Raw genomic sequence first — 21343 nt, 5'->3', positions numbered from 1 at the left:
GTCGCACGCCGCGCAATCGCCTCCTCCAGCTCCTTCTGCTCCTCCTCCTCGTCCGGGACGATCCGCAGCCGCGTCGCCCGGCTCCACGGGTCCACATAAGTCTCCGCCTCCGCCGCCCGACCTCCCTTGCCCGCATTCTTACCACCGCCCTGCCCCGTCCTGCGTTCCCCGCCGTCTTCCTCCGCAACCTCGGCCCGCGGCCCCAGCCGGAACGCGTCCGTGTCCTCCACCACGAACCCCGCCGTGGCCAGCATCGTCGGCCGGCGCGTCACCTCCAGCTCCAGCGCCGCCGCACCCGTGCCCGCCCGCGTCTCCTTCCGCGCGTACGCGATCGCGCGCTCCGCGGTGTACACGTCCACGAACTGCACGAAGGCCGCGCGCCACGGCTTGCCGCGAATCGGGGGCTCTGTCGCCCGCCCGCGATCGACGAGACGAGTGGACGGCAAGGATGCGACGGGACAGGATGGGAGAGGAACGATGATGATGTCAGTCATAAACAGTGTATGATACATATTTGTGCAAAGGAAATCAAACGCAGCAAGACACGCACCGACGAATACCCCTGCGAACCCTCGATAATTGCGGAACCGGTCCCGCAGCGCTGCCTCCGTCCCCTTCCACTGATGCACATACACCGTCTTCGACCGAACCGCCATCCGCGGCAACCGCTCCGCGGACCCGTCGTATACGATGCCCCTGCCGCCCCCGCTGCCCGCTCCGTGGTGCCGCGCCCGTGCGCTCTGGCCGAACCCGACCCGCAGCGCGCGGTCGCCGTAGAAGAACCCGCGCCGGGCCCCGACGATGAGTGCGGCGAGTGCATCTTCCACCGACGCGAACTCGACGTGGGCGTAGCCCGCGCAGTTCCCATGCGCGTCGTACGCTGCATGCCGATGGCAGACAGATGCGAGGACGCGAGACGGCGTGAGGATTAACAAAAGCCAGGGGAGAGGAAAGACTGCGCGACGCACCTACGCGCACGTCGATGATGGTGCCGTACCGGTTAAAAAATTGGCGCACGAGTGGCTTGTTGACAGAGAAAGGCAGGTTGCCGAGGAAGAGGTCGGGTGACGGCGGGTGGTCGTCGATGAACCGCGGGATGACCACCGTCGGGATCTGATCCGGCGAGTGGTCGTCGGTGTCCTCTGCAGGACTGACATCTTCGACTACGTGTAGGGTGGTGAGCAAGAGCGAGCGGAGTAGCCCATGGCGCACACCCACCCAAGTCCTTTTTACCAGTTCCCGCCGCTTCCCTATTCTCCCCCTCGCCCATGCTCTCCCCGTCGTCCAGCGCGCGGTACACGATCACCTCCCTGCCGGCGACCCAGATGCTGCCCTCAGCGTAACGGATCAGGGCGCGCTTGACGGCGCCCGCGTCCTCGTAGCGCACGTACGCGGTGCCGTTCTGCGCATTGTAGACGTACTCGATCTTGCCGAACGGCTGGAACGCGCCGAGGAGCTCGAAGCGCGAGACGTGTGGGGGGAGGTTCTTGACATAGAGCGCGCCCGGGGGTGCGGGCGACGGGGTCGGGGGCAGGGGGAACGAGAGCGGGTCGGTGGATGCGGATGCGGATGCGGATGCGGATGCGGAGGACGAGGATGTAGAGGGCGCGTCGGAAGGGGCGAGTGGGGAGAGGGAGGAAGTGGAGCCGAGGAAGGTGGAGGTGAAGTTGGGGGCGAAGAGCAGCGGGCGGAGCGGGCGCGGGTGCGAGGAGGTGGGGAACTTGGGCGCGTGGGGTACGGGCGTAGGCGGGCTTTGGGATGGCGCGGGCGACGTCGACGGTTCGGCGCGCGCGTCCTCGCGCTCATCTTCGTCTTCGTCGCCGCGCCTGCCTCTGCCCTTGCGGGCCGTCGACAGTCGCACGCCAAGCCTGTCAGAGAGGCGGTAGGACCGCGTGTGCAACAGAGACGGAGAGGCCGCGGCAGAGAGGGAGGAAGCGTGTGCACGTCGGTGGCGGCGGTGGCGATGGGAGACGTGCCAGTCGAGGACGAAGATGGAGAGCTCTGCGGTGGAGCGTTGCTGCGCGAGTGCACAGAGCGAGGCGCGGTGGGTCGCGGTGGTCAGCATCGATGCGGTCTCGCAAGCGTTGTCCTCAGAGGCCACCAGCGCCGTCGCTGCAAAACCGTGCGACTCGCCCCGGCAGTCCCCGACGCGACATGGCCTCTTCGACGTTCATCGAGGACAATCACAGTTGCAGGGACGACGACGACGGATCGTGCAGTGCACTGTCCCGCAAATCTTCAAGCGATCCCTGACGGGCCTCTGGCTGTTCCATCTATCAAACAATTGGATCTTCTCGCCAGTAATTCCCGCCTACAATATCCCAATCGCACCTTCTTCCACGCATATATGCTGCGTATCCCGCTGGAGAAGCGCTCTGCGCTGCCCTGCGTATTTTCGTTGCTTCACGAGATCGTCTAAGTGCTGCTCACGAGGAATTATACGCGACTGGTGAAAGCCGAAGAGCTGAAGCGGCACCATGATAGGATCTCATCGCTGCTCGTAGACGTTTGTATGTTTCGATCCATTTTTTTCCAACTCGACTCATCGTTTCTTATCGTTGTGTTTAGGATCGCTGTGCTTGCTGATCAATAGTTCACTCCGCCCAACATCCCGAGTCAAATGGTTTTTTCAGGTTTACAAATGGAGAATCATCATACAAACGCAGAGAGAAAATGAAGGAGAGAAGGAAAGAGAAGTACGAATGTCTAGGTACGTATACGAAATGTCTGTCCACATCCAATAGTCTGTGCGTATCCGAAATGTCTGTCCGCATCTGATGTCTATCCATATCCGAACCCTGTTCAAATCCGAGTCTGTCCGCAGGCCTCTTGTTCGACTGCCGTCGTCCGATATCCATTCCCGGGCCTGTTACCAGCGCCCATCGTCCCCTCGCCCCCACACGACATCAAGCCCCGACATGTTCAGAAGAAAGAACGCAGACTCAGTGGTCGCGAATCACCAAGCCCGGCCCTCCCCTCCTGGCATGCAGAACCTAACGTGGCGTCCATCGTCTCCCCGTTCCCGACACTCCGTCGAGCCCCGACACGTTCGAAAGAAAGAACGCAGACTCGATGGTCGCGAAGCACCAAGCCCGGCCCTTCCCTCCTACCATGCAGACCACAACGAGGCGCCCATCGTCCCCTCGTCTCCGACACGATGTCGAGCCCCGACATGTTCGAAAGAGACAACGCAAGCTTGGTGGTCGCGAATCACCAAGCCCGGCCCTCCCCTCCTAGCATACAGAACCCAACGCAGCGCCTACTCTATGCCTGCGCATCACCTGCCCTCGCGCGACCACCTGCCCACGCCCATCCCCCATGATACTGCCGACCACCCGCCCCGACTCCCGACTATGTCTCCCTCGACGCTCCCCCAAGTCATCTGCGACCAGCGCAAATACCCTCCGACCGCCGCCCACGCCCGCTGCAGAATAGAAACCGAACCAAAAAGCTAAAAGAAGGAAGCTCGCATGACATACGTGAACGCATTGACCGCGCAAATAGGAGTTGGTTTCACTTAGCTTTCTTTGGGTCCGTCCAGGCTTCGTCCGGTGCAAGAAACGACATGCGGTGCGGTCCAGACACAGCACGTCGCTCCTTGAGCCGGAGAGGCCCGTCCGTTCGTCGTCGTCGAGATACTGACATAGAAAGGCAAAATGAGATATAGGGAGGAACACTCACCGAGACACGCCGAAGCCGTGTCTCCCGCTACCCCATCTCCCAACAACAGGTCCCTCCCGGCCGAAGGTACTGCCACCAAAAGACGTGATTTTGAAGAGACTTGGCTTCGCCTTGATACCAAACCGACGCTAGATCTGTGAAAAAAACAAGAGTTACCCCCGCCATCCTCCCTCCACAACACCTCCCCGTCTCGACCACCGCCTCCCTCCGACGCACCGCTCACAACTTCCTGAGCCTCTTCACCAGACGAGTTCCAATGGACGACGGCTCTTCCTCCTCGGCATCCCTGCGCCTCTTTCCAGAAACACGAGTGCTTGAGACGACTTGCTGAGACGTGGGTGCTGCAGGACCTTGTGGAACGACACCAGACACTTCGGTCGATGATGAGAGCTTGGCTTTCTTCGCTGGCGGCTCTTGTCCTGAGAACTTGCGCTTCTTGGACGAGGATTCCTGGACGTCGTCGGCCGCCCAACGCCTCTTGAGTTGGTTGGGCTTCGAGCTCGAGGCAGTCGGCGGAAGCTCTGGGACAGATGTAGACTTTGGGATTGTCAACACAAGCTCGGTGTCACCGATGGCAGTTGTGCGTACCTGGTGGATCGCGGGCATGGTCTGCGCCCTCGACTCGGCAGCGGAGATCGTCCTGGTTTTGGTTCTGATCATCTCCGCCTCCGATTTCTTCTTATTCAACAACTGTCTCGCTTTTTCTGCTCCCCTCGAGGCTCTGCTTGCATTGGATGCGCGTGGGATCGGCTTGGTCTTGGATCCACCAGAGACGACGCGTAATTTTGCCTGGATTCCCTTGGACATCGACCGCGTGACCCTCTGGATGACCTGTGGGATCGTCGGCGATCTGCGTGGCTGGTTTGAGGACCCGGTAGACGAATGCTGGTCTGCGGGTGTGTCGACGAGGATCCATTCGCCTTCGTCTTCGGTGTCTTCGTTGACTTTGGTATCTTTGGTGTCTTTGGTGTCTTTGGTATCTTTGGTGTCTTCCACGGCTTGCTTTGTGGTACTCTCCTCCGCGACGTCTGCGAGTGCCTGCTCGGATTTGCGGGCGGAGAAGAGCTGAGTCTCAGGGGCTGCGCTGATGGGCTGGTGAGAGCCGGGAGGGGGAGGGGGCGGCGGCGAGGAGGACAAGGAGGGAGGCACCGCTGTCACCGGTTCCGGTACGTCGTCAGATTGCTCGCTAGAGCACTGCTTCGGTGCTTCGGTAGGTGTCTCGTCAAAGGCATGTTTAGGCGCGTTGGTGGGTGTCTCGGGAAGTTCCTCAGGTAGCGGCATGGGTGAGGATTCGAGCATCTCTATCACGACTGCTTCCTCCTCGACGTCGATCTTGGCGTTCTCGTCATGGGCTTTTTGCTCCGCCTCTTTCCTGGCATTCTCCTCTCTGCGAGCCTTCTCTTCAGCCTTCTTCGCTCTGTCGGCGGCCATTGCGGCCTTGTATGAACCAACCGGCCATGCCTGAACTTGAGAAGAGGCCTGGATGGGTGTGAAGATATTACCGTTCCTTGCGAAGACGTTGCCGCTCGAGCGTGCTGCAGGCGGAGGCGGGGCCGAGACCCGGGCCGGCTTGATTCTGGTGGGACGCCGGGACATGAAGTTGATGGTGTCCTCCTCGTCGGACGAGTCAGAGTCGTAGTCTGGGGCGCCGAACTTGGGAGGGCTTGGCATGGACATGATGCGTGCGGCCCTGAGTGCGCCGATCTCGAGCTGGGACAGCCCGGGGTGGTCCTCGAAGCGGATCAAGCGCTTCTTGCTGCGGACTTTGGGAGTGCGCAGAGGCGGCATGCGCGAGTTGTCGGGCGCAAAGCGGACGGACTTCTTGCGCAGCTTGGTGTCGGGGGCGAACTGGTTTTGAAGGTCGATGGCGAGCATGCTTTGCTCGAGGTTGGGATGGGAAGGGGAGATCGAGCTGCGAGCTTCGAGCTTCAATACTGCGGGGAGGTGTGAGTGTGAGGATGGAAGGGAGCTAGACGGATGAGAGACTGACGGATTGGGACATCGACGTGGGGCGGAGGTCTGGTGGAGCCCTTGTCGGTGTCCTTGAAATTGGGCTCGTCGTTCTCTTTGTTCACCTTGGAATTGTTGCCTGACGTGGGGCCAGCCACGGCAGACCTGAATGCAGAGCGTCTGGTTGGGGAGGTCATGATGATGGATAGTAGTGGGAGGTGAAGTGCGGAGTGGTGGGAGAGATAATCGAGGGTGATGGAAGACGATGATAAGAGAAGATAGTAGAAAGGTATGTGGGTATGTGAAGAAGGTTATGTGACGTATTGATATCAAAGTGGGTAGAAATTCAAGGGATGGAAGTGGTCGAGAGGAGGGATCACTTGTCGAGAGAGAGCGGACGAGGGCAGGGCTATAGGTCTGTATATCGATTTCGACTTGCTTATGCCAGCCTGGTCGCTTTCGAATGGCTGATGGTCGTCGGTCGTCTCGGCTTGGACAGTGTCTCACCGCTCAGCGTCGGCTCGTGCCATTGTCCTTCCGACAACATGTAACATTTCTTTGTGAGAGTGCCAGAGAACGGATTGAGGAGTCTAGATGTAATATACACCGAAAGCCACTTGTTAAAAATACATGGATTGCGGATCCGGTTCAGCTGCGTATCGGTACAAGGTCAAGAAAAGTACATGACCACAGTCAAGAATTGTTGATGATGCACCAGAATTGTGGCAGCATCCAGTTGCGTCATCCACATCGGCGCTCTCCATATCCTATTCCATCGTAATGGTGTCTCAAGTGTTGAACATCGGCTTCACCGTTCTCTCGTAACATGCGGACCTGAGTTCTTTGTATATCTTTTCGAATGCAGTTTGATTGAGAGTGCAGAGAGGATGGCGGTCCATATCCTTCACAGATGATGTCCGCGGATGCTGCAGGGACCGGTATAGTTCAGGATCTGTAGGCCAGCCTGCGATGACACGCAAAACAGGGTAGTTTGCATCACTGCTTAGAGCAGGTTGCGGGATGGTGGTCAAAAGATGGTCAGTCTCTATATCAAAACCCGCGCAGCCCTGCTGAAGCCCTGGGAGGGCATCTTGCAGCCGCTGAAAATAATGATATCAGATGGGTGACTCTCGCACTGTCGAAAATGGCTGACAATCCTGTACCTCCAAAAATGGCTGGGTGTTACAGTCTGAATGGCCATCATGAGGTTTGGTCTAGAAACTCTGGCCTGCAGATATTTTGCTTGTAGAGAAACGAGCACTATAGTCTTGTTTTCTAGTTGTAAAAAGAAGAGAATGTCGGGGCCCATTTCCCGAGGGGGAAAACAAAACGGCACATGCTGCTTATTTGTACGCAACCATTCGAGTACATCGTTTTTTTCTTCGCAAGTGATGGCCAATACCTCCGAAGGTCCACCCTTGGGCAAGACTGCATCGATTTGGGTAACGGATGATGAGGACCGAGAGAGCACAACAAGCTGAGCACGCTCTGAAAGCCAATCAGGACCATCCCCGCCCGAACGATCTGTGAGAATGTCGCATAGCTTGTAGTTCCCGTTGAAAACATGCCGCAGATGGTGAGCCAGGTAGGTCTCGAACCCGTTATCTTCGGAAGAGTGGTACCCAACGTGGCCGTCAAGATACGCAAGCTCTGCGAGTGCTGGAAATTTCTCGAAATGCTGGATGACTGCAAGAATTGGAATCGGTTCATCAAAAAGGATTTTTAAGGCTGATCGTGTATGAGGAAAAGGATTGGTTGTTGAATGTGAATATCGAGCGAACCCATATTGGATAGCGTGTGCTGTCTTGGAATCACTGGCATCATCCGCCAAAATCCCTACTCCACGCCAAACATATGAAAAAACAGCCCTACTGAGCAGGACAGATAATCCAGGTGCTAGCGTGGATGGAATTAAACTTATTGTAACGAAGCAAGGACTTGATACGCACTAGAATCCAGCTCTGAGATTTTGAACATTTCTTGCTTCGATATTGCGTCTACAGAGGGGGCTTCTTCGTGAACTGTGAAAAGGGACGCCTCTGTTGCATGATAGCCAGTCCACTCCATTATAGTCAGATTAATGACTGAGTGAGGCGATCGCAGGCCGTTTTGTAAGATGTTTGACAGCAGAGATGCCGTGAAGCGATGTCTGATCAAGCTTGTCAGCATAAGAGCGAAGATCAAAAGGTTTACCGAGTCACCTTCCACGAAACCAAGCCCAAACTCGCCCAAGAAAAATCTTCCATGCTTCGTGTTCGAATAAATGAGGGGGAATATATTGTCGAACATACTCCTCTTGACTACTCCGCGTGAACGCCCCCACATCATGACGGATTTGAAACATTGCTGTCTTGCCCACACCGGAAATGGTTTGCGCAACATCATCAACCGAGAGACCAGTCCCCGATACGATAATTTTCAGATTACGACGGGTGATCATGAACTTGGCCCAACAGGTTATCATTCCCCGAAGGACTGAACGTTTTCTGCCTGGTTCAGCACTTGGGACGAAGTCATCGTTGTACATTTTGGCAGCAGCTTGGGCTTCGTCAAGGATCCAGAACAGAGGTGACGTGTAGTTTAAATCTGTCATGATTTGTTGGTGAACGTCGTACAAAATATTGTCGGCATCAAAATATGAGAGACCCCTGAGCGATAAGGCAAGGGCGGTGAAGATGTCGTGGCCTGATCGGAAAGCTAGTGGTGGTTTTACTTGTAGAAGCACCCAAAGACGCCGTTGTTTGGTCACGGAAAAGGCATGATCGTGAGACAGTTTGATGAACTGAGCAAAGATCAAGAAGCGAGAGACCATGATGTTGGCAAAGCATCTGTTTGTGATCTGTATGATATGGTCTAATGCAGCCTTGCGATCGGGAGAATTGACAGACCCAGACTGGAGCACGCCGTGCGCCTTGTGATAATCGGTTGCTTGCTCTAGCGATGAAGAGAGAGCACATTGAATGTCCATAGAGCCAATGTCATCATGGCCAACAGCTGATGTGAGATAAAAGCCCCATCTGTCACCGCAGAGGCCCTCCAATAGTAGACGAGTTTTTCCTGAACCTTCCGTGTTAACGAGCAACCTGGTCATATTTAATAACCAATGGCTACATAGAAGAGAATAAGTTGACTCACGTATGACCACCAGCATTGAAAACACCCTTGATCCAACTTTTCAACTGTTCGCTTTGATTGATGCCTAGGTCATGAAGGAGAAGATCAGGATCCTTCTCGCCAGATAATGGTATCTTGAGCGCTTTGAGCCAGTGTTTGTCATCAGCAGCCATATTGAAAGGAGGTTCCCATAAAGGCAACACGTCTGGCCGGTTGATAAATTCTGCAATTACGTGGTTATTCTCCGATTGGAAGCGTGATATGATCAACTCTATCTCTTCTTTAGGTTTCGGAGATGTTTCCTGAAGTTTCGGCCTAATCTCGGATGGCGTCCCTCTGGGCGGTGTCTTTGCGATGTAATCTAAAAGGAATGAAGTACATGCTTGGGAATTGGACAATGATGAAGACTGACCTTTGACTGTGCGTTGCTTCGCATTATTGATGTGTTCATCATGAGTACCCGGCCGCTGGACAATGATGTGGAGGCCCTCATCAGGTTGTTGTGGAAAAACTCTCGATAGCCGCATCTCCCGACGAGACAGCCGAGTAGCCCTCTCCGATAGTTGATCAATCACTAGAGTGGAGAGTGGTTCGAGGGTATTCAGCTCAAAGAATAAGGTCAGCTGTAAGGCGAATGACTTGGAAGAATAACTTTGACCCTACCCTCCACAGTACCAAGTCCTTCGCATCTACTGTACGTAAAAACCCGTGCTGATTGCAAGATTGGATGATCTTCTGAAGCTTGTCAAGATTCGCATCTGGGGATATCATGACAGAGAAAAACCCGGCAGGGTCATCCTGTATGAGGCAGTAAAGCTCCAGATCAGAAGGTGGGTTCGCGGTCATTGGCAGCAGTAGTGAAATGCCCCTTTCTGGGGAGGGGTTTACTGAAGAGCAGTGAATTCATCGGCTCGGACGCAGCCGGTCTTGCATTGCTCCACAGAGCCGTCCCTCCTCATCGTCCTCAACTGACCCTTTCTTGGCTTCTAATGAACTATCGACATGGCCGGCGCCAACGTGCACATGCTCTGTCCTTCTCTGCGGCTGCGTCCTCATCGTCGCTGGACACACGGCCCTATTGGTTTTCCGACTCTCTGATGAGCCAGTCACGCGGTCCTTGGTAGTCTCCATGGCTGATCTTACACAGAAGATAGTCGTTCTGTGTATAAGGATCCTTGGCGGCTCCCAAAGGCAGATGCAGGCGCGGCGACGAAGACAAGGACGAAGGCGAGGGCAAGGAAGGTGAAGGATCGACATCGGTCGCACCATCCCAAAGCCCGCCTACGCCCGTACCCCCACGCGCCCAAGTTCCCCACCCCCTCGCACCCTCGCCCGCTGCTCTTCGCCCCCAACTTCACCTCCACCTTCTTCGGCTCCACTTCCTCCCTCTCCCCACTCGTCCCTTCCGACGCGCCCTCTACATCCTCGTCCTCCTCCGCATCCGCATCCACTGACCCGCTCTCGTTCCCCCTGCCCCCGACCCCGTCGCTCGCGCCTCCGGGCGCGCTCTATGTCAAGAACCTCCCCCCGCACGTCTCGCGCTTCGAGCTCCTCGGCGCGTTCCAGCCGTTCGGCAAGATCGAGTACGTCTACAATGCGCAGAACGGCACCGCGTACGTGCGCTACGAGGATGCGGGCGCCGTCAAGCGCGCCCTGATCCGCTACGCTGAGGGCAGCATCTGGGTCGCCGGCAGGGAGGTGATCGTGTACCGCGCGCTGGACGACGGGGAGAGCATGGGCGAGGGGGAGAATAGGGAAGCGGCGGGGACTGGTAAAAAGGACTTGGGTGGGTGTGCGCCATGGGCTGCTCCACTCGCTCTTGCTCACCACCCTACACGTAGTCGGAGATGTCAGTCCTGCAGAGGACACCGGCGACCACCCGCCAGACCAGATCCCGACGGTGGTCATCCCGCGGTTCATCGACGACCACCCGCCGTCACCCGACCTCTTCCTCGGCAATCTGCCTTTCTCCGTCAACAAGCCGCTCGTGCGCCAATTTTTTAACCGGTACGGCACCATCATCGATGTGCGCGTAGGTGAGTCGCGCAGTCTTTCTTCTCCCCTGGCTTTTGTGAATCCTCACGCGGTCTCGCGTCCTCGCATCTGTCTGCCATCGGCGTGCAGCATACGACGCGCATGGGAACTGCGCGGGCTACGCCCACGTCGAGTTCGCGTCGGTGGAAGATGCACTGGCCGCACTCATCGTCGGGGCCCGGCGCGGGTTCTTCTACGGCGACCGCGCGCTGCGGGTCGGGTTCGGCCAGAGCGCACGGGCGCAGCACCACGGAGCGGGCAGCGGGGGCGGTAGGGGCATCGTATATGACGGGTCCGCGGAGCGGTTGCCGCGGATGGCGGTTCGGTCGAAGACGGTGTATGTGCATCAGTGGAAGGGGACGGAGGCAGCGCTGCGGGACCGATTCCGCAATTATCGAGGGTTCGCGGGGGTATTCGTCGGTGCGTGTCTTGCTGCGCTTGATTTCCTTTGCACAAATATGTATCATACACTGTTTATGACTGACATCATCATCGTTCCTCTCCCATCCCGTCCCATCGCATGCTTGCCGTCCACTCGTCTCGTCGATCGCGGGCGGGCGACAGAGCCCCCGATTCGCGGCAAGCCGTGGCGCGCGGCCTTCGTGCAGTTCGTGGACGTGTACACCGCGGAGCGCGCGATCGCGTACGCGCGGAGGGAGACGCGGGCGGGCACGGGCGCGGCGGCGCTGGAGTTGGAGGTGACGCGCCGGCCGACGATGCTGGCCACGGCGGGGTTCGTGGTCGAGGACACGGACGCGTTCCGGCTGGGGCCGCGTGCCGAGGTTGCGGAGGAAGACGGCGGGGAACGCAGGAGGGGGCAGGCGGTGGTAAGAATGCTGGCAAGGGCGAGGAGGGAGGGCGGGGTGGTAGTGGCGGTGGCGGTGGCGGGGTGCAGGGGCGGCTGTGGGGGGTCGATGAGGTGGGGTGGGGGCTGAAGACAGAGAGGCAGGACAGCGGCGGGCTGCGAGATGGGGAGGACCAGGACCAGGACCAGGACCAGGACCAGGATGATGGGCACGGACGCGCAGACTCGGATGCGGGCGATGCAGAGCGCGCTCAGGGCGGACGCGGCAGGGGCGTGTTCACGCGCGACCCGCCGCCGGCGACGTCGGCGACACCATGGGAGGCAGACGCCGAGGCATACGACGAGGCGGCGGCGCGGCACGCCGAGCGGCGACAGGAGGAACGGCGGCGCGAGCGGCGGCGGGAGATGGAGGGAGCGATGCCGCGTGCGTTCGGGCTGCGTGCGACGGACAGGGCGGACGACGAGCGGGACAGGTCGCGGCGCGGGTGGGACGGGCGGCCCGGGCGTGTGCGCGAGCCGGAGCCGGAGGTGGACGAGGTCGGGTTTGGGTGGAAGGGGGAGGCGGGGGAGCTGCAGTAGGCGCGTGTGGTCAGTGCGGGGGTCGCGATTTTCATCGGCGCTGCTAGAGACACCGCAAAAGGGAGTACCGTCGATATTATATCAGACATATGTGCGTACATAAACCTAATCTGAGTAGGATACATGGTTGGTGAAAATACAACATCGAAACACCTACAGACCCGTACGATACATATATGCTTGCCCGCGCACAGAGCGTCTGTGTGTCCGTGCGTCCATACGAGGGCTCACAGCTGGCCGCCCTCCGCTATCCACGCTTGCAGCTCCCGCACGAGCCGCTTCGCCGCGACCTCGAGCCGCTCGTCGCGCGCGGCCCGCGGCACCTCCGCGATCGTGCGCCGCCGCTCGCCCGCTGGCGGCTGAAGCACGAGCGCGACGCGGCGCGGCTCGAAAGCCACGCTCAGCGCACTGAACGGGATCGCTCGCGTCCGGCTCGTTCTGCTCCCGCCCCCACCGTTCGCAGAAGGATCCGCGACGCCGGGCGCGTCGAGCACAACGACGCCCGCACGCTCGCCGTAGTGCCGCACGAGGTCCTCGCAGCGCGCGCGCGGCTGCACGCGCTCGAATACATCGCGGAATGTCTCCTCGCGCTCCAGATGGAGCTCGGACGCGTCGGCCCACACGTCTTCGCGGACCTTGAGCGCAATGAACGCGTCCAGGATCGCTGTTTCGCGGTGTGGGGACGGGAGGAGCGGGAGGTCGGGGGTTGGTGTTGAAGTAATGGTCGAGGTCGGAGGCGTGGTGGTGGTGGTGGTGGTGGTGGTGGATGGGGGAGAGGATAGTGGGAAGGGGTCGGAGGTGTAAGGAGCGCGCAGGAGGGATGTGTATGCGGGGAGGTAGGTCGAGCGGAGGATGTGCATACATGCTGACAGTGATGTAGATCGGTCATGTCAGATCGCGTCGTAGCGACTCGACAACTCACCGATGTAGACCGACCGACTGACCAGCCTGAGCGATATGCTCATCCAGTACAGCGTGCGTCTCTGGCGCTCGACACGGCCCTCGTCGAGGAAGGACGTCTGCGGGAAGGCGTGGTAGAGGATGACGAGGAGGATGTGCGGGGGGAGCGTGGAGAAGGAAGGTTTTGGGCGGGTAGAGGATCCGGGGAAGGGCGGGGGGTGCGCGTCGAGCGAGCGGGAGAGGTAGGGAGGGGGAGGGGGCAGCATTGATTTCTCGTTGACGATGACCATGATGGCGGGAGAGACGCGGGGCTTTATAGAGCGTGGGTGGGTGAGGTCAGGTCAGGTGAGGAGGACGGGACGATGCGCAGTCCTGCGCTGGATATGGAAGGGAGATGGCACAGTGGACAGCATAAATAGGTGGATAGGACGGGCAGGACTGCGCAGTTCAATCGCGCACGACCAGATAGGCACTCACGAGTGAGCGATATGGCGAAATCGGGGTTGACGTGGATGAGAAAGCTGTCAAGGTGTTGTTCTGTTGGAAGAAGCTGGGATGTTGATGGTGGGGAGTTCCGGGAAGCGATGGATGGGGAGCACAGAGTGTGAGGGTTGTGTGTGGGCGGTGTGCATGGACTGGTGTGCTATATATGACGGTCGGTGGGTCCGTTCTCAGGCGCAGGCTGTGTGCACTGCTCCCTCCCGTGCGTGTGGGCGTCTGACCCGACTCTGTGTGGGTCCTCACGGTTCCTCACCGCAGACGTCGACATCATCGCTCAGGGTCGTCCCGTTATTACTCCATGATAACTAGGCTCGGACACAGCCGGTCTTTCAAATTCCGCTGCTCCGCTATGCTCCGTCAAGGGCTGGGCTCACTGATCGCGGTTTTGGCGGGGCGCGCCAAATGTGAGCTCGACTTAGCCGAATTTCGTGCAATCTTCAGCCACCACTACTATACCTTGCCTTTCTCCTTCCTCTCTCCCTCTTCTATCAAAACTAACTGTGTAATATTTCATTTGTATGTCTCAACTCCTGCTTGGATTGAATGACTAGCACTTTGGAGATACAGGTCCTGCCTCGAAACTGCCACTGCCTGCCTTGCCCCTGGTCAATAATGGTGACCAGTTCCAGGTGGCACCATCACCAACTGATATGATATTGTTATCAAAGTGCCCACAAACCATAACTAGCCCCATGTTGCTTGGTGACATAACAAGCAAAATAATAGTTTCACCCTAGGGCACCTTGATATTAAGCTGTGAGGCTTATCATGTGTGCTTGATGCACTAAGAGGGGTTCCCTAGGCTAACATCTGGAAAAACATCCCCTTGTATTAGCTCCGGAATATATCTAATAGTGTCTAAATGTATCTAAAAGTGTTAATAGTATCTAAAAGTGTTTAATTTCCTAATTGGGAGCAACATATTGTGAGCATTGGATTGGTTTCTAATTTCATAATATTAGCATTAATTCTATACTGAGGAGTCTTTAATTAGTAGTAGGAAATAGTAAATACTACTGCTCTATCAGTGAGAAGGTAAAGATGTGGCACATTCTATACTATTTCAGCATATTACTCTCCTTCATATATGCCTATACCATTATCTTGTAGCTCTTTTGCTGACTTTCCAGCTGCTTTTATAAGGGATATAGAAAGAGAGAAATGTGCATTGATGCCCCCAGCCACTTTGTTGGCAGCTTGGCAGCTGCCACAAGAGGCTATAAAGACCTAGGTACCTTGTTCTTGCACATAAGATCATTAAAGTTGTCATTGTTAGCCAATGCCTGCTACTGGTCATTATAGGACACAACATGCAGGTTGGACTTAGGGATATGCTATATCCAGCCTTATAGACCTTGTCTATTAGTATAGTGGCTAATACTGTCTTGTGCAGCACACAATCATCATCACTATTGATATTACAATTTTTAGCACTATTTATATTGTTTATTGCCTTGTTATACAGAAGATGCTCAAACTTGGTGTTTTCCTCTAGCTATTAGGCTGTGGAAAAGACAGTCATATATGTGGTGCCAGAATGATATATTTGCCTGCTATATAGGAAATATATGCATTAAGCATATTAAGATCACCTCCAACAATCTTGTGCTTATTTATATATAGGCATGCCATACATATACTCTTGTACTTTTGTCCCCACCCTCTACCTCACTAGTGGCTATTTGGAAAACCCCTCTCTTTTATTAGATCTTAATTATTCAAAATTATGTTTTTGATCAACTTTGCAAATTAAGGTAGCATTATCTATACTAGTAGAGTTCCGTTGAATATTACACTCAATCATAGTTTTACACATTCTCAGTCCAAATTGTATAAGTGCCATAATATATTTTTTTCCTATATAAAGTGTATCATAGATTTTCCATTGGTTTATTATCTTCTTAGCTGGTGTTCAAACTAAATCCTGAAAGACCTGACTTTTTAGGTATTTATTGACCTATTTATTTATAAGATAGAGGAAAGATAAGTGTTAAATAAAATCAGAGATGTTGAGGTTGCCTATATTATGTCTACTTATTTAGATTACCAAGTTCATATCTTAGACCTTGTGGCTTAGTGGCTTAGAGCATCTGTCCTGGGTGCTTGCATACATGAGGTTGTTGGTTCAACTTTGGCAGAAGGCAAGTCTGTTATAAGATATATTCTGTGTTTAGGTATTGAACTAGTGCTCTAATAGACATGACTCTATAGGAAGGCTATGAGAACTGTGATGCTTGATTCATTATGATTTTTCCGAAATTTCAAGTTATAATCAATCCTAATAATTCCTAATTTAGGAAAATTATGTCTAATTAGAACAGGTTTAGAAGGGGGTAAGATAAAAATGTCTAATCCTAATTGTTCTCAATTATGCATAAATAGAACTAATTAGAGCTTAATACAAACAGGTGGTTTTCCAGATGCTATTAATAGCATTAGGCCTCCCAAAGTCTCTATGGAGCATGGCCATGTTATATGCTATCTAGCTCTAGAAATGGACTGGGCTAAGGAGCTTGGCAGGTACAACACTATATAAGAATGTCTAAGGCATAATGCTAGATCTGAGCAATCTCTATAAGTGAGGATGCTAGGTATGGGTAAAAATCGAGGGATGGAGCAAGCTTGATGTATAAGCTGACAAAGGATGCTTCATTAGCCATAGTGCTAAAAGCAAGGGCATCTTGGTGTATTAGCCAATAAAATAGAGGATTAGCATCAAGTGAAACATTCACTAGAATGACTCACCTTTACTAGAAGTCATTATCAATGAGATTGACAACCCAAACACAAACATACAAGCACTAGAAAAGCCTGTACAGGGTGTAGGCCATGCAAGCATACCTGATACTCTAAGTGCATTGTCACCAAGCACTGCCAATGCATTACAGCTCAAAAATGAGCAGAAAAGACACAAAAACCCCTTAGACAGTCAGTATAATGACGTAGCTCAAGCACAGCTACATTTAGAAAAACCTCCACTTTTAATAAAATCTAATTATCCAAAATACTAATCTGAGCTAATCAGAATATATTATCCATAATCAACTTTATCATCAAATCTACAAATAAAGGTGATATTGTCTATACTACTATAGTCCCATTAGAATTTACAATCCAATTACAATTTTACACATTTCAAATCCAAATTTTATAAGTGCTATAATCTTATTTTTGCTTTTTTTTTTAACAGTTTACTATATCATTGTCTAGTGCCCAAATTCAAATATCAGCCCTGATTTTTAGGGCATTTATTGACCTTTTTATATATAGAATAGATAAAAGATAAATATGTAAGAAAATCAGAAATATTGAGATTGCCTTATTTATATCAACATATTTAGGTTGCTAGGTAAATAATTGTGGCTTAGTAGTTTAGAGTACTAGTCTAGAGTGTTATGATCACGTTCTGTCGGGCCTTAACGGCGGTCTATACCGACACAATCATCACAAATATCAAGCGGCCTCACAAGATGAGGCATACAAACAAGGTACAGATAATAACCTTGGTCATCCACTCCCAACAGATCACCTTATCGTTGGTCGAGTATCACAAGCCATATTGCGACGGGCATAGAATGCCGCCTTACAAACTACTCACACACCGGGCATTGAGCTCCTAGTCTTTCCTGGCCGGAAGGAGACTAACAGAGAAGCACAAGAGTAGTCGTTATTGAGAGAGACAACTTAGAGAATACCTACGGATACATATACGGTATTCTCACGCCCTATTTCCTAAAGTAGTATAAAAGGCCCATAGAGTAGGCTGAGGTTCTTCAGTCTATTCTCTTCATTCATTGTGGTCTTCCTACCACAGCACCTTCGTTCTCTGTAGTCTTCATACTACAGCCTTCATTGCTACACCGCAATATACTTCTGGCTCCTGTGCTACACGTACAGTTGAGACCATCGTTCCACACATCCTGTTACGACTGCTCGTCGGTAACCCCAAGAGTAGGAGGTTCTTCCCTAGGTCACTCGTGGAGGATGTGTGGAACGGTGGTCTCGACTGTACGTGTAGCACAGGAGCCAGAAGTGTATTGCGATATAGCAATGAAGACTGCAGTAGGAAGACTGCAGTAGACGAAGCACTGTGGTAGGGAGACCACAGTGAACGAAGGAGTACTGTAGGAAGACAGTACTGAACGAAGAGAATAGACTGAAGATCCTCAGCCTATTCTATGGGCCTTTTATACTACTTTAGGAAGTAGGGCGTGAGAATACCGAATATGTATCTGTAGGTATTCTCTGAGTCGTCTCTCTCAATCACGACTACTCTTGTGCTTCTCCATTCGTCTCCTTCCGGCCAGGAAAGACTAGGAGGTTCATGCCCTGTGTGTGAGTAATTTATAAGGCGGCGTTCCATGCCCGCTAATACAATAGGCCCGTGATACTCGACCAACGATAAGGTGATCCGTTGGGAGTGGATGACCAAGGTTATTATCTGTACCTTGTTGTACGCCTCTCCTTGTGAGGCCGCTTGATATTTGTGATGATCGTGTCGGTATAGACCGCCGTTAAGGCCCGACAGAACGTGATCATAACAATACCCCCTTTCTACGTCCTATTCGCCTGGTAGGACAGCGCTGTGCGCTTCATCTCCACTCCATATACGATTTGCTTTCTTGATCCAATGATGGTCTCCGGATGCGACTTCCGGGACATGACTTCGTTTTCTGGGAGGAAGACCGACTTACGTCGTTTGATCCTCTAGGAGTTTTCCATCTCCGTTGAGCTGTTTGTTTGTCGAGTCGCGAGGTTACCCAGGCCTCCGCTCTCTAGGATGTTCTTCCTTCACCCGTGGGATTGATTCTGCCGCGGGTAAACCTCATCGCGGTCTTACTTCCAGCCCGCTTCTGGAATGGTATCAAGAAAGGCGTATGAATGCGAGTGGTGTGTGGATGAATAGAAACTCTAGCGTGTGGGTTCCGATTCGTGTCATCAGGTTCTTCTTCTTCCTTCTCCGAGGGCCAAACCTCAGTGTTTCCAGGATAGTCGTCTATCCTCATGATTTGTTGTTCCTCTTGACGACAGTGGATGGCGCCCATGGACAAGTAGGTTGATCGCTTTATGAAGGCTTAGGCCTACTTCTCCAGGCTACCAGTCATGACGCCCCAAGCAGTATCGCTCCCATACGGTGAGCTCATCTCCGGTGAGGTTGCAGCCAAATCCCAAGCAGTATTGTCCCCATACGGTGGACTCATCTCCGGTGAGGCAGTTTACGGCGTCCAGAGTTTGTTTTTCACAAATGTGGGCCTATGGTGGGGAATACCACGTGTAGTGTTGGGTTCGAGGCAAGGATGTGAAGAGAATTAGACTTGAAGGGTGCAGCGAGGAACAAGGAGGAGTCTGACTCCTTTTCCAAGTCTGCCCGTTCGCTCGCACGAATGGGTCATCAAGACCACAGCTGATATATTTGTCGGGTTGCGAGATATATCCACGACTGGCAGTTTAAACGTCATGCGGGACGGTCCGTAGTTTATCGTCGTTTCGGACGATCCGTAGTTTAACGTCTTTGCGGACGTGCTTCATCATCAACATGGAATATCTGTGGGGAAAGATGTTTCTGCACGCCGGAATTTCCATCGGTGATGTGCATAGGGCCATAGACCAGACTTTACCCGCTCCAGATTCCACTGAGGCATGATGGACGGTTTATACTATATCAAACCGGATAACTTGTACGTCTCAATATTAGGAGACCGCTCAGTTTAATGCCGTGAGGTAGGCATCCTCGCAGTTTAATGCCGTGCGATAGGCACCCTCGCAGTTTAACGCCGTGCGATAGGCGGGCTACCGTATGACTATGTCCCTCGAGTCACGATAGACTTTTCCTCCGAGGATGAGGGTAGTTTAATGTCATCTCGGACGTTATCAGCGTCGTTCTCGTCAAGGACGACGTTGATGATGATCCCTATACTAAAAGGGACAAGTAGTTTAACGTCGTTGCAGACGATTGGTGACCACGGTCTTGGTCAACAATCACAACTCCTATCCGGTAAGGAGCACGTAGTTTAATGTCATTGCGGACCGATTGACACCATGGCGGTCAATCCACAACTCCTATTCGGTAAGGAGCAATAGTTTTGTGTCATTGCGGACGATTCAGCACCAGAGTGATGAATCACAACTCCCATGCGATCGGGAGCAAGTAGTTTAACGTCATTGCGGACGCATTGGCGGCCAGGGGATTGGACGTCAATGACAACCCCTAGGTTCAGGGGCACCTAGTTTAACGTCGTCGCGGACGCGCGGTATCCTGTCAAGATCGCCACGCACGATCCCTAGAACGAAGGGACAGTAGTTTTACATCATTCCGGATGCCCGTAGTTTACCGTCGTTGCGGACGTCGACGTCATTTTCATTGCAAAAATGGCCTCGAACAATCCCTATGTGGAAAGGGACAATAGTTTAGCGTCATCGCGGACGTCGTTTCGCCACAAATATTGTGGAAAAACGATGCTTAGTTTAACGTCATCCCGGACGCTTCGTAGTTTATCGTCATTGCGGACGAGACCTAGTTTTACGTCGTTGCGGACGCTTCGTAGTTTATCGTCATTGCGGACGAGACCTAGTTTTACGTCGTTGCGGACGCTTGGTGGCGGAATAGACTTTGGATGAGTGGCCCGCTCTTTGTTGTTCTTCCGCTATGTGGGCCAGACGAGAGTCGCGTGATCTAGTCCCTTCCTACTAGATCCTTGACTCGAGGCACGTGTCCTAGTTGCCTCCTGACTAGGTCTTGGAGCGGAATTTCTTGTACTTCGACTCCAAGACTAGACTGAGCGCTCCATGAAGAGATGCTTGCTCTTCCATGTCCTCAGACCCCTCGCTTGGATTTGAACCAAGACGACCCGATATTCTTTTACCGAAGAGCGAGTGAATATCGGAAGCGCTTCGACCTTTTATAGGCAGGGTTCTGTGACGCGAGTCCTTCCGCGCTTCGCCAGAATGCAACCACGCTCCTTTGGTCAATGGTAGTTTAACGTCATCTCGGACGAGGGTAGTTTTCCGTCGTTTCGGACGAGGACTAGTTTAACGTCATTGCGGACCCTAGTAGTTTATAGTCATTGCGGACCAAGCCTTTGGTAGTTTTACATCGTTCCGGATGTAATTTGTGGCCTCGCATCATTAGGAAGACTTGTGAGGTAGAGGCGGCCCGCTCTCTACATCATCTCATGCGCCAGCTGTAGGATCCCCTAATGCGGAAACGATCCTGTAAAACGGGAGATCCAAAGTGGGACGTCCCAAAACACCAGTCAGACCTTGACTGTGAGGGTTCACGATACGAGTTATGCATCATAATTTCTTGACTTGGACTTGCAACCGGTTATGTATGGGCACTTCGCTGTACCAAGGCGAAGGGCCTGCTTGTCGACACCTACGAGTAGAGTATATGTCATGTAGAGGGTTCCCTAATGCGGAAAAAACCCTGTAAAACTGAGGATCCAAATGGGACACTCGATGCATCTGTCAGATTACTCCTTGACAGCGAGGATGTGAAAGGTTCCGCCGTAGGTCGTACGTGGAATTATGCCCGCTGTTGTCCTTGATTCGTACCATCCTTTGAACCTAGGACTAATGGTCAGGTACTTCCCCTGCCTTCTTATCTTTTCACAGTTTTTTAAGACATGCAGGTCCGATAGTTTAGACGTCATTCCGGACGTCGGTAGTTTAACGTCTGTTTCGGACGAGGTCGTACAGTTTAACGTCTTGAGGGACGATCCTAGTTTTACGTCGTTGCGGACGATGGATAGTTTTACATCGTTTCGGATGTAAGTACTG

At 53.4% G+C, this 21343-nt stretch overlaps 8 protein-coding genes across 8 annotated transcripts; 3 read left to right on the top strand and 5 right to left on the bottom strand.

Moving 5' to 3' along the window:
* Positions 1 to 211: 211 nt before the first annotated feature.
* HETIRDRAFT_410375 (uncharacterized protein) lies at positions 212 to 1294 on the bottom strand (the record flags this gene model as incomplete). The annotated part of the gene is made up of 4 exons (XM_009549925.1): positions 1219 to 1294; positions 969 to 1163; positions 551 to 880; positions 212 to 406 (listed from the first exon to the last, which is right to left on the bottom strand). Coding segments are annotated over exons 1-4 (715 nt in total), but the record flags the coding sequence as incomplete, so codon positions are not given.
* A 1483-nt stretch (positions 1295 to 2777) lies between these two features.
* On the top strand, positions 2778 to 3455 carry HETIRDRAFT_452766 (uncharacterized protein; the record flags this gene model as incomplete). The annotated part of the gene is made up of 1 exon (XM_009549924.1): positions 2778 to 3455. One exon carries the CDS (start codon positions 2778 to 2780, stop codon positions 3453 to 3455), a length of 678 nt encoding a protein of 225 aa, XP_009548219.1.
* Positions 3456 to 3900: 445 nt separating this feature from the next.
* On the bottom strand, positions 3901 to 5828 carry HETIRDRAFT_419326 (uncharacterized protein; the record flags this gene model as incomplete). Its single annotated transcript, XM_009549923.1, has 3 exons — positions 3901 to 4218; positions 4270 to 5615; positions 5672 to 5828. The coding sequence occupies 3 exons, from the start codon at positions 5826 to 5828 to the stop codon at positions 3901 to 3903; spliced, it is 1821 nt and encodes a 606-aa protein (XP_009548218.1).
* Positions 5829 to 6252: 424 nt separating this feature from the next.
* On the bottom strand, positions 6253 to 9591 carry HETIRDRAFT_386139 (uncharacterized protein; the record flags this gene model as incomplete). The annotated part of the gene is made up of 7 exons (XM_009549922.1): positions 6253 to 6731; positions 6785 to 7527; positions 7581 to 7780; positions 7833 to 8714; positions 8767 to 9106; positions 9158 to 9350; positions 9409 to 9591. 7 exons carry the CDS (start codon positions 9589 to 9591, stop codon positions 6420 to 6422), a joined length of 2853 nt encoding a protein of 950 aa, XP_009548217.1. The 3' UTR covers positions 6253 to 6419.
* An 864-nt stretch (positions 9592 to 10455) lies between these two features.
* On the top strand, positions 10456 to 11538 carry HETIRDRAFT_410373 (uncharacterized protein; the record flags this gene model as incomplete). Its single annotated transcript, XM_009549921.1, has 4 exons — positions 10456 to 10531; positions 10587 to 10781; positions 10870 to 11199; positions 11344 to 11538. Coding segments are annotated over exons 1-4 (715 nt in total), but the record flags the coding sequence as incomplete, so codon positions are not given.
* A 110-nt stretch (positions 11539 to 11648) lies between these two features.
* Positions 11649 to 13656, bottom strand: HETIRDRAFT_440732 (uncharacterized protein). The gene is made up of 3 exons (XM_009549920.1): positions 13541 to 13656; positions 13086 to 13374; positions 11649 to 13028 (listed from the first exon to the last, which is right to left on the bottom strand). The coding sequence occupies exons 2-3, from the start codon at positions 13351 to 13353 to the stop codon at positions 12391 to 12393; spliced, it is 906 nt and encodes a 301-aa protein (XP_009548215.1). The 5' UTR covers positions 13354 to 13374; positions 13541 to 13656; the 3' UTR covers positions 11649 to 12390.
* Positions 13657 to 19012: 5356 nt separating this feature from the next.
* HETIRDRAFT_48686 (uncharacterized protein) lies at positions 19013 to 20175 on the bottom strand (the record flags this gene model as incomplete). The annotated part of the gene is made up of 2 exons (XM_009549626.1): positions 19013 to 19087; positions 20020 to 20175. Coding segments are annotated over 2 exons (231 nt in total), but the record flags the coding sequence as incomplete, so codon positions are not given.
* Positions 20176 to 21139: 964 nt separating this feature from the next.
* On the top strand, positions 21140 to 21337 carry HETIRDRAFT_171824 (uncharacterized protein; the record flags this gene model as incomplete). The annotated part of the gene is made up of 2 exons (XM_009549919.1): positions 21140 to 21143; positions 21192 to 21337. 2 exons carry the CDS (start codon positions 21140 to 21142, stop codon positions 21335 to 21337), a joined length of 150 nt encoding a protein of 49 aa, XP_009548214.1.
* Between the last annotated feature and the right edge of the window lie 6 nt (positions 21338 to 21343).

Source organism: Heterobasidion irregulare (genome assembly GCF_000320585.1).
Source record: "Heterobasidion irregulare TC 32-1 unplaced genomic scaffold scaffold_07, whole genome shotgun sequence".
Taxonomy (NCBI): Eukaryota; Fungi; Basidiomycota; class Agaricomycetes; order Russulales; family Bondarzewiaceae; genus Heterobasidion; species Heterobasidion irregulare.
The sequence above is the reverse complement of the archived record's forward strand: the minus strand, read 5'-3'. Positions and strand labels throughout refer to the sequence as shown.

What these genes read in the sequence shown, in the direction of transcription:
- HETIRDRAFT_440732 (XM_009549920.1), bottom strand. Translation starts at nt 13,353, where the DNA reads ATGGTCATCGTCAACGAGAAATCAATGCTGCCCCCTCCCCCTCCCTAC. An exon ending in CAGTCGGTCGGTCTACATCG is followed by an intron (nt 13,029 to 13,085) that starts GTGAGTTGTCGA and finishes CATCACTGTCAG; the next exon opens with CATGTATGCACATCCTCCGC.